The sequence below is a fragment of the Amblyomma americanum genome, chromosome 3 (assembly GCF_052857255.1).
Source record: "Amblyomma americanum isolate KBUSLIRL-KWMA chromosome 3, ASM5285725v1, whole genome shotgun sequence".
Classification (NCBI taxonomy): domain Eukaryota; kingdom Metazoa; phylum Arthropoda; class Arachnida; order Ixodida; family Ixodidae; genus Amblyomma; species Amblyomma americanum.
This window is the reverse complement of record NC_135499.1, coordinates 202,348,665-202,360,423: the sequence shown is the minus strand read 5'-3', so window position 1 is coordinate 202,360,423 and position 11,759 is coordinate 202,348,665. Positions and strand designations below refer to the sequence as shown.

General features: G+C 53.0%; 1 protein-coding gene across 2 annotated transcripts in view; it reads left to right on the top strand.

Moving 5' to 3' along the window:
- Positions 1-4,197: 4,197 nt before the first annotated feature.
- Positions 4,198-11,759, top strand: part of Mmp1 (Matrix metalloproteinase 1) — a 29,024-nt gene continuing 21,462 nt past the window's right edge. The window contains exon 1 of one of the 2 annotated variants that reach the window (XM_077659694.1): positions 4,198-4,821. In XM_077659694.1, the coding sequence (XP_077515820.1) occupies positions 4,588-4,821 (234 nt within the window). In that variant the 5' untranslated portion in view covers positions 4,198-4,587. The remainder of the gene's footprint in view (positions 4,822-11,759) is intronic. The other variant, XM_077659693.1, reaches the window with a different exon arrangement.

Sequence of the window (11,759 nt, the reverse complement as noted above, 5' to 3'; positions counted from 1 at the left end):
CAAGCGACCCGCGCGTATCGTTTCATAAATGAGGTTGCCAAGGAAAACCGTCGAAACTGCCATATACATTTCAGGATGAGTGAGAACGCGTGCAAAGCCTGTGCTGTCCTAGTGGTACTTAGAATATTGGACAAGCGCCAGGTAGTGTCTTTTTAAATTTATGTAGGTATTGTTAATGTTCCGTAATAATTTTATTAGGCACAATTCATTCTTTCATGTACGCGGGAAAAGACGGGTTGATTGATTATGGATTGGTAAATCGATATATTGATAACGAGGCATGTCGTGTTGACAACATATCGTTTTTTTTCTTTTGCCCCGAAGTAAGTGCAGGCGCGGCCACAACACACTGAGAGCCTTGAATTGAGACTAGCCGAGAGGATGCCGCCGTAATTGCTGGTTTTAATTACTGTGGCTGACGTCGACGACCCAATGAGGTTGCGTAAACACCAAAGGTGACTTAACTGATGGCCTTGAGAAGAGGCCATTAATACGTGAAGGATCTCGCTTAATCGCCACCTCGCTTGAGCACGGACACTAATGAAGTGCTTGATTGCCCTTCAGTGGTCTTTGACTGAGCGAAGCTGCGACAGGTTTGCGCACCTGGCGCGGCAGGGACCATCAGGACCACTCGTGAGTGTTCGAACCATCGATGAAGTTAAATGCGATTTCCTTTCGGCACAATCCAAGAGCATCATGCTGCCTGTGGTGATGCCACTGTCAAGCCCCTAAAATACCACTTCATGGTCTTTTTTTTTTTAACAGATGCCCTGTAGAGCTTTCGTCTAGCATACGATGAAGAAACATAAAACCAAGGAGGGACAGTGGAAGGTGTCAAGAAAGTATTGAAAATGCGTTTTTGTGCGAGGCCTCCAAAAACATGAAGGGAGAGTGCATGTCTGCCGTCATGAGGAGGTTAACGCTCAACGATACGTAACGTTCTCAGTACAAAAGGTCCAAACTCTGGGTGCCACCGTCCTCCACTGTACCCTTTTTAACTTTTATCTGGCCGATGTATGTCCTCCTTATGTTGAATAGAGGTGGCCATAGCTTTTTGTTGCCTCCCTTGCGGGCACCTGTGACTATAACAAGCACTAAACCAGATATCATGTGGATGTGACATAAAAGTGGACAAAATGTTGCTCGTTTCAACTTCAGTCTTCTGTGTCGACGGGCTAAATTTAGTAATCGAAAGAGCAGTACCGATACAAATACCATGCAACATAACAAAAAAGAACTCAATTTTCTGTGCCCATCACATAAAAAAGAAAAAAATGCAGAGTGTACGATGCAATAGATATTTAAAATAAATTTAGTTTGACAGCAGTCTTTCTATTCGGTCGACTTCGATGACAGCTGTCATCCATAGAAGCCTGAGTCGCTTTGGGGCGTTAAATCTCCATAAGCCATAGAAGCGACGACGCTAAAACAAATTCTGAAGGCAGCCGTCCGGAAGTGCTGGAGATGGTTTTTACGGAGGCTTCACACGTCACTTTAACGAACGGTTTTGCGTAATATGGACAGAAGAAAAAAAGAACGTCTTAGCCGCTCGGGCTAGGTTAGGCTGCTCTTCATTTTTTTTTCCTCGGTGGAGGCAACTTGGAGGTGTGCCTCTATTGTTTCTGGCACAGAAAACCATTTCAGTCATACTTATCAGGTCCCCCCCCCCCCCCCCCCGCAAACTTGAAAAACAGGGGCCCAGTTAAACTAGCACTGGTCACCATGTTCGTCTCTTGAGCACGGCAAAACATTTTATTTCCCTAGTTATTCTCGTACTTGTTTAGCTTTGGTTTATGTGGGTTTAACGTCCCAAAGCGACTCAGGCTATGAGAGACGCCGTAGTGAAGGGCTCCGGAAATTTCGACCACCTGCGGTTCTTCAACGTGCACTGACATCGCACAGTAACACGGGCCTCCAGAATTTCGCCTCCATCGAAATTCGACCGCCGCGGCCGGGATCGAACCCGCGCCTTTCGGGCCAGCAGCCGAGCGCCATAACCACTCAGCCACCGCGGCGGCTGCTACTTGTTTAGTAGGAACTCATAAATAAGTTCAATACGATATGAAAAAGGTAAACAGGATATCGAACTGTATACACACCAAAAGGCAAAACGCGGTAATTTATTCTACCTCTCTCTCTCCGTTAAAAAGAACAACAATATTGAAATTGCGCTAGCAGTCAACAACAAGCCTCCTCTCCTAAACTCCAGGCAGTCACGAGATTCCACTAATTTCCCAATGGCGAACTGCGATCGAAGTGCTTTTGTTAACGGAAACAGCAGCGGACACGAGACATCGTTGTTTCGCCAACGTCTCCGGGCTGTGACCGCGTCCGTGGCGCAACTTACCCACCCCCTTCATCAGTTACCTGACGCACACCTCGCCGTTTGCTTTTGTCTGTAGGGTTGAATATTCAGCTAGCGCGCCGACCTGGCATGCCCTGCAAAAATACAGTGCTACGTTTTCCTTCTGCGTTATTTACTTCCTCCTCAATTGTGTTTTCGCTGTTCTTCTCAACCGTGCGCGAATATTACTTTCTATTGGAGTGCTGCAACGCAAACAACAATGATGGTGCAATGTGTTTCCTATGGCTTCGCCGGGAAGAGAAATTAGCCCCAAAGGCACGTCTATCAGCCGGCATATTAAGTTGAGAACCTGCTACGACACCATCACTCCCCTTACAATGGTCGATAAAAATGCGCGTCCTCACCCATTTCCAGGTAACTTTGAGCTGCAACCGACAATAATAATAATAATTGGTTTTGGGGGGAAAGGAAATGGCGCAGTATCTGTCGCATATATCGTTGGACACCTGAACCGCGCCGTAAGGGAAGGGATAAAGGAGGGAGTGAAAGAAGAAAGGAAGAGAGAGGCGCCCTGCTACCGACAGCTGTTCATTTTTTTTAATCTACAGCAAAACTAACGCACAACCAAGCTCAGCTATAAGAAGCTCTAAGAAGTCCAGCAATACGCAAGAGAAGCGCCGCCCACAAAGACAACGTTTCACGAGGTAGGCTAGGCAGCTTCGAGCACCATTCCCCGGTGCGAAAACGTGTCGCTGCTGGCCACTGCTCACTCACCCATCTGGAAGCTTTCATGTCAGGTGTCTTTGAACTCTCCGCATTGTGTTCGGTCGGGGAATACCGTGTAACTCGAATTTAGCTGGAACTCCGAATTCGGCAAAGTCTCGCTCTAATGCTTCCCCCGGTTCTAGAGGCGTCCCTTTTGTTGCCAGCGTCAGATGCAAACAAGTCAGCCAAGAATGAAAGCGGCGGGCGGTGCGCATCAAATGAGATGCAAATAAAAAAAAAAATTAAACGTTGGAGAGAAGTGACGCCGGGTGCGAGCATCACCGGCTGCTGGTCTTTTGTGTGCCAGACAGGCCAGAGAGAGAGAGTGAACCAGCCAGTCGGCAAACGTTTGCACGCACCACGGCGCGACGCAGCAACATCTCGCAGACTGCCGCTGTCAAAGCAGCGGACGCTGCGGGGGTTCTTTTTCCAGGCCCCGAGTCGCCCACCGGCTCGACTTTTCTTCTTTTCGTTTCGACACGCACGAGACGTCTGGCATCTTCACGGACGCTAATTTTTCACGCAAGAAAGTAGCGTAAGCAAAAGAGGGCGCGTGCACTAGCGCCCGTTGTAACAAGCTCTCGTTGTCCCCGCTAATCTGATGTCGCGCGCACCGGAAAGCCCAGAATAGTCATTCACCGTCTCCTGCACCAGGGGCGCCGGTCTCGTTCAAAGCGTTCGCAGACACCCTGAAACAACTGGCAGCTCTATCTGAATCTTAGAGGAACTACGCCCTCCATGTCCACTTTCGGCCGGTATCAAGTGACCAGTCCGTGAGGATGTTGCTTTAGATGTCGCCAGTGGAACTTAGCGCACCATGTCTTCGTGTAACAGGCGCTACTGGCGGTCGACCTGTATGGCCGCCTACTGTGGGCCACTGACATCTTGCTTTCATGTGTGGTGACTTCGGTCCAGTTTGGACGTCCCAGGGACCTGGAAGCTCAGCGGAGAGTGATGATCGTTCCCGGGTCAGGTGCGCCGGGGCTGGGACCGTGGCAGTGACCGTGGCGGCGGCCACAAGCGTTGCGCCGCCAGCGTAGTTGTTGTCTACCGGCAGCGTTCGCGGAAAAGGTGGCTTGGCGCTGCGCCAGCCAGCGGTGTCGGCGCAGCGCCACTCCGCCCAGACCGGCTCCGGGAATCGCGGTGAACGGCTGGGGCCGTCGTCCGACGAACCTGACGTCACCCTTTTCCGCGCCTTTCCGGAAGGAAGAAGCCTCGCGTGCCGCCGGAAGCTCTACCCTTGGCGAAGGCTACCCCTGGGCTCCCGCGGTACACCTCCCAAGGACGTCCTTCCTCGCGACAGGGTACCTCCATAGATTTGGAACTGCCCCGCAGGAAGAGCCGGGCGGCCCGCGAAAGTTTCGGGACAGGTGACGGGCGCGGGGGCGGTCGGTTGTTGTCCCCGGCGCGCATTCCGGGGCCGGGTTCAAGGCCCGGGCCCCGCTTCTTCCCCGCATCCTCGCCGGGACTGCCAGCAGGACTCGGGCCGTTCCGGAGAGCGGCCGCGCCGGCGGCCAATGGGCGGCCCCGGCCCCTCACCCGCGCCGCGCGGGGGAAAGGAGGCCCCTCATAAGAGCGCCGGCGGACGCACTCCGCCGCAAAACAAAGCCATGCGCCGTCGGGAACTAGTCGCCGTCGATGCGTGCCGGCTCCTCCTGTCCACGATGCCGCTGCTGCCTGCACTCGTCCTTCTCGTGGCGTCGTCGCCCCTGTTCGCCGGCGCCGCCTCGGACTCCAGCGACATGGCCATGGTGAGTGGCCTTGAGGCCCCATTGCTTCGACAAGAGAAAAAGGGACCAAGGACGCTCGTTCGAACCACTGCCGCGGCCACCGGCGTCGTGTCTGCGAAGTTGTTGCCCCATCCTCAGTGTCCGGCCCGCTTGCCGCTGCACGGCCGACGTCTAGGCCCCGACAGAAACAGCCCAACGACGCAGCCTCTGAGCCCGGCACCCAGGTTTGCCCGGAGACCCGTGTGCCCGTCGCTGTGTTGTTTCTGCCCGCAGAGCCGAGGCGAAGGGTCTTGACCGTGCTTCGGCCGCGTGCCCTTGGCCTTCCTTTGGGTGCCCTCATTATCGACCAGCGCTCCCGGTGAAAGGCGCGCTCGCGATCTCCGTCTTCGCCGCTTCGTCCGTGGCGTTTCACTCTGGTTCAACTGTGCCTCGAGCCCTTTCTGGCACAGCTAAAATGCAGGCGGCAAGCGAGACAGGTAATGTAGTACGGCCCACACAACCCATCCTTTTTTTAACAATGGTTGCTTCGGCAAGGAACTGCGGGAAATCTGGTAAATTGCGTTTTTATTCGTTCACATAGATATCCATCTTTTCTTCCCTAATATGCCTCTCTTTTGGCAGGACCTGCTTTTCCTAGTTCAATAGCAGCTCGTGATCCAGATAACGTATTCAATTCGGCAAAATTATAGCGATTAACTTTCAAGCCGTAATGAAAGGTCTTACCACCTCACAGTCCTTCCGCAAAGTGCAAGCAAGGCACATCCTTCGTTCTCCTCTGCGCCACTTTTATTTTCCTTACCGAGGCATTTTTCTCTCGAGGGGAAAGCGGCCAGCACAATAGCTTCAAAGAAAGGCGCCCTTCAACGCTCGCGCGTGCAACGCCTCAATTTTTTCCTTCCGCCCGTCACGGTCGAGCATGATGAATGTTGGCGGCACTCGCACTCCGCGCCGCTGGCCATGCAGCTTCGCTTGACGAGCCGCCAAGGCGAGAATCGCGCGGCGGCGGTTTCTCTCGGCGGTGTTTGTCAACACTGGCCAATGCACCTCCGAGAAGGTGCCTTCGCGCGGTAGAGCTGCCTCTCGCTCGGCACGCTCCCTTGGCGCCAGCAGACACTCTCGCATTCCTGCTGCGTGCCCATCTCGAAGGGCGAGAGTGCACCAGCCTCTGACTGACGTGCTCCACCGCAAGTGACGAGTGTACCCGGCTGCCGCTGCTGCTACGAGGCGTAATTTATTCGGGCGGACGACCGCGGGTGACGGGCGGCTCGCCTTTACCGGGGAGTCGCCCTGTTTACCTGGCCGCATGCGAGGCTGCTGCCGCTGGTGGTGGGTTCAAGGTCGGCCCCCCGTTTTTTCTGTGGAGAAATACCCCCCTCCCCGCTTTTTCGCTTGTCGCTCGCTCCGGACACGCTTGCTTCGACATTACTGAAAGGTGCCCGAGGAAGCGATTCACCAGGAGGGCTCGTTCCGGCGGATCTTGCAGGAGGCCATCAGTTAACTTTCCTCCGTCTATTACTTTTATTTTTCCCTCCCTTAAATTGTCTGCTTGGCCGTCGCTGTGGACACAAGCTGCATTTTCTCCGGCCTGCCTTGTTTATGTTGGCAACGCTGTAACGTTCCCTGTGCGCGTAGCGTGGCATGCAGTTGGTATATGTTTTCCTCCAGCGGCGCCCACTGTGCCACGTTGCTTGATGCAACGCAAGTGTTTACCCTCACCTCCCGCCCTAATGGACACTGGGTGGTCCCTTGCCTTGCCCCTTCTAACCATGGCGGGAAAAGTGAAGCAGGGATTACGTCTTGCTTCGGCGGACGCAGGCGCTGAGGCTCAACAGGCTGGATGCAACAGAGGGAGCGCTACGGAGGTGGCTGACTTGTTTTAAGCATGCGAGGAAGTCGTCCATCTTCATGTCTTCTGTGGCAGCAGTGCCTGACACGCGAGTGCTGTACGGCTTGCGAACAAACCCTCGGCATATGTTCCGCTAGCATGGTTGTAAACGAGGCCATTCCTGGTCTTGAGGCGCTGAAGCAGCATGCTTACATTCTGCAAGACATAACAAGTCTGCCTCCTAGCGTTTAATACATTCACACAACCTCCTTCATCACTCGTTTCTTTTTTTTCTACTAGTGCCAGCCATCGCCTTGATTTCAGTAAGTTCTTCCGCTAAATGTCAGCCTTCGTCGGTCACCTTTTCCTCGCCGCAGTTTCACGCATCGCATGGCAACCACACGTCTCCGACAACCAGCCACTTAATCTCAGTTTGAAACTCGAAGCTTAGATAAGCGTCTTGACAGAGCAAGAGTTGCGTCACGTGTTTTTCGGACGACTCTTTAATGAGCTAGACGTTGAAGATCTGGCAGCTGTCTCGGCCTCTGCGCCGTAACACGCATCGTCCGACCGTCCATCAACTTGTACTCGACACCGGTAAAGACATTCGCTTCCTAGGGGAGTCGCCGCCGCCATTTTTGTTTACCCGTCTTCCGCATGCCTTGCGCGTCTCTACCTTGGTAGGCACCCAACCATGCAGGGTAGAGCTTGCAGTGCAGGGCTGCACTGACGTCAGCGCGGCGCGCTTTTGAAGAGTCTGTCGCGGTTCGTATAAGCAAAGAGCCGACGTTGGTCGTTAGTGGACAAAGCCGTTCCAGTCGAAGCGCGCATGTGTCCCGTGTGCGCCTCGTATATTGCCCGCACCCTGGACAGCAGCCAAATGGGCGTCCCAGATGAATCACGGGGCCAGGCGGCGACCGACTCCATTTTCCTTAACAAATAAGAGCTCAGTTGCGCGCATGGGCAGCGTTTTGGACGGGCGAGTGAGAGAGGTTGGAAAGCTTAGTGTATAATCATACGCGGAGTCCTTTCTCTCTCTCTCTCCTTTCGGAGATTTCGGTGCCTGTAGAACAGTGTTTACTGACTCTACAACGGGCCTGTTTGGCCTGTCGCTGGGGCTGAGTGGCTTGGTGGGTACTTCGAGGACGCTTATGTACTGTTGGGCTTTCAAGAACGCACCAACTTGATGGCTTTTTTCCCTCACTTATTTATTTATGCATGTGGAACTAGACGCGTAATCATTGATATACTTATATGTGAAGCTTGCCATTTATAAGCGAAAATTGCAAGTCTTTAATATAACCAGCGCCTCCACCAGTGTCACGACCTGAGGAGCCGTGCAGGTAGGTGTCGGGGAGAACCCAAGACTGAAGGCTATTTTTAATTAGAGAGCCAGGGTCCAGGTCACAGAGCCAGAGCGCCTCTAGAGCGAACCACCGCTTCGTCGTCGTTTCGACTAAGCGTGGAGACCGCGGCGCGTTAGGCACGTAGCAATATGTTAAAGGTCACATCTGGACACACTTTAGTGAGCCCTATTGCCAATGTCAGAGGCCGAGCAGCCTTTCGTAGGCGCCAATTCTGATGCGAGATCACTCTGTTCGAGCATGCGGAGTCGCACATCCCGTATGCGACTCACGCGTGCATTTAGGCACTCCCGTGGTCTGAGAATCACGTCAGCTGCCTTTTCTCAACCGGTTCTCGCTTTCAGCGTTCTCTAATCTCTTTTCCAGCCTGAAGTGTCGCGCCCAAAATAACTGCATGCGCCCGCCGGGGCGTTCGATAAAGTCCTCTCCCCCACACTTTGTTCGCCAGTCCGTTCTCCAAAGAGCAGTTAACGCGGAAACAGACCAGGCGCCATGCGGCTCTCTTTTCAGGGGCGACCCTGAAACGGCACTCGAGCGAGACCCGCGTCCTCGGGCCTCGTGTTGGCTCAGCCGTTGTCCAGAGTCCTTCGCTCGCTCGCGCCCGGCTCCAACGGGGCGTGCTGCCTCCTTCCGTCGCGTGTGCCTCTCAGCTGCCGCAAGGTTTCCAATCGTACGGCAACTGGCGCGTTACTGCTGCTGTACGCACCCGAAGCCCAGGGAGGCAGTAGGAGCCTTGAATACGGCAGCGTTTTCCCAATGTGGTGCATGTGCACGCGCAGCCGCATATGGGCGTGCTCAATGAAGACGCCATGAAGCACCGGCAACGTTTTGTCTTCACCGCAAGCGCGCACGCTGCGTAGCGCAAAGCCAGTACGACGCACGCGATGTTTATCTCTGGCAACACTGAAGGGTGTACGCGTTGCGTCACGGTTAGCCGTTCGCTCGTGTTCTCAGGGGCACTTGTCGGCTGATATTGCCGTATACCCTCGCGTGGAAACAGATGGGACGGAAACAGTTTCCTTCCGGGAAGCAGGCTTTGTCACGTGCAATCCGGCAGGCCTCTCGCAAATTACTCCGCCACTTGGTTCGGTAGCGGAAAATTATCGACGGATTCTTTCGGCCTAACTTTTTTAAAGATAAACTGGTAGTTTACAGGTAACATATATTTTGTTTCCAACTGGACTATGAGACGTGCTTCAGTGACGGGATCTGGATAAGTTTAAACCTAATAACGTACCCTCTCTGTAGGCAACAATCGCCGAAATATTAATAATCGAAGCAAAGCGAGAAGTTGGGCATGTTGGTGCTGGTTCATCTTGAAGGAGAACGCAGAAAAAGATGAGACACTTGAAGGAACACTTGAAGTAATGGGGCATTTTTGCAATATTTCGCCTGGAACGTCATCAAACACGCGAATTCTCTCTCATCAGCAGAAGGCCTTAGCGAGTCACCGTGCAGGTGGGGTGAATCGATTTAGAAGACAGGTCACCCGGTTTATGTCACATGATTAAACTTTCTCGCTAGCCGCGAGAGGTATTCCCAGACCTGTAGTTTTAGGTCACGTTCGGAACAGCAAAATTATGACGCAGTTTGTTTTTGTCCCGCTCCTACGACGTGCCTGACACAGCGACCTTGTATATATAACGACGTTAGCGAATGTGTACTCATTGCGCAACTCATATGAGTCGGCTAGAAGTCACATTGCGAATGGAGCAATGTCGATCGATGGTTTCCGAGAATCGAGTGCATGCCGTTTTTTTTTTCTTGCTCGCCTACCACTGCGTTGCTCTATCCACGCGTGAATCGATAGCGTCTCTACACGTGTACTCGCAAAAAGAAAAGAAAAAATATCAAGCAAGCAAAACGAGGTTCTGAGAAAACGCAGCGATGACCGCTCTGCTTACGCGTTCGCCACTGTCTCGGCGACCAAAGGCTATCGTGCGCCCGACACAAACTGCGTGACGCGAAACGTGAAGCGCAACTCGGCGGCGGTGTCGCCGGTGAGTCACTTTTCCGAGCATGCGTCGGCCCGAAGAATGATGCGAAATGCTTGGTGTCGCCCCCACCTCACACCAACCTCCTCTATCCCTCTACTCCGCCCACCCACTCGGTTCTGTTTAACTCGCTCTGCCTTTCGGACCCGTCTCAGAGGCAATGCGAAAGATATGCATACGTAGAAAACACCGCATCCATTGCAGGCGAACACTGCCGACCGTTCCGGGCAACGATCGAGGCTTGTTTTCACGTATCTGCTGCAGCATTCCATCTCACTTAATGCATGCAGTGTTGTGGAAGCTAAGGCTGCCGGAAGCCACTCGGGCGCTGTATGCACAGATCCGGGCAATATAAAAGGGAGCCCTTATTTCGCCCTCAAGAATGAAGTTCATCTTTAGTTTTCAAAAATTATATAAAGCGCACTTAGGACAACAGACAAGGGAGACCAAACAACAAAAGCGCTTGCTCGCAACTGCGCGTTTTTTTCGAGAAACACACAAAAGGAAGAACAATCACAAACAAAACAAAAGCCATCGCGCAGGCGTGACAGGAAAAGTGCTCATACAGGTGCGTCAAGATAACAAAACTCTCTTTCATGCAAAACCACCATAGGGTCGGCAACACACGTGTGCTGATTCTTACGGATGTGATAGGCCTCTGAAATTTCTCTGGCTAGCTGATTAGGGTGTCGGAACAAGATTTTAGTTTGGTCAAGCAAAGGCTTGCAGCCGCTGCATTTCGAACAGTGCTTAGCGAGATTAGATGAAGGCGACTTATTCAGTGACAAAAAATGCTCTTGCAAGCGCACATTAAGGCAGCGGCCCGTTTGACCGATATAGGTCCGGCCACAAGAAAAGGGAATGTGATACACCACTCCTTTTGAACATCTGACATAGCGGTTCTTGTGATTCACAGTGCAGCACCGCTTTCGTTTATCACATACGCCGTTTATCACATAAACCAACTAGCTCAGATGTCAATTCTGCTTCAGTTTATCTGTAGTTCTGCGTAGAACTCAAGGAGCCATTAAATGGGATGATGTGCCTAAAGGGAAACTAAGTGAAAAAAAAACGAACCACGTGGTTATCTCTCGTACTTCTGGAGAGTAGTTGAGTGCGCGCTGAGGAAGTGTTCTCTTTCATAGTGCTTCCAACTACGTATAACAAAGGTTTGAGAACTGGCCAGTGCCCCCTGTGCTGACCAATCTCAATGGCCAGAGACACGACGCATCCCAAGATAGCTGTATGGATTCGGCTCCTGATTGGCTGACAGTGTAGCTGTACCTTCCATAACGAGCACACGTTTGTTTTGACGAAGTACGACGCCTCGTAGAATAGCAGGGTGACTCCGCTCGGCTCCGATGGCCGTGTCATGCTCCGTTGCAGACGCCCCCACCATACTCGATCGGAGCACATATGCGGGGAACACCCACGCGCTGCCTCCGAGCCGAAGTCGACCCGCGCGCTCGTGTGAAGAAGGGCGCCCCTACGACGAACCGTGAATATCAGCGACGACACTGACCTGGACGAACGAGACCCCGATGTGAAAAAGCGACGGGTGCAAACATATGCCCACATTATAACATCGCCGAATGCATCGGGCGCTCAAGTCGAACGGTGATAAGGCGAGGCGGCATAAGCACTTCGTCTAGAAATCGGTGCGGCGTTTCGCGAGCCGGCAGGCTTCTCCCTGGATCTCGCGATTCTGTCGCCGGCCGCTGCTATCGCGATCTGCGGTACCCGCAGAAGACATCGGGCCATCTCGCTGTTGCAGCG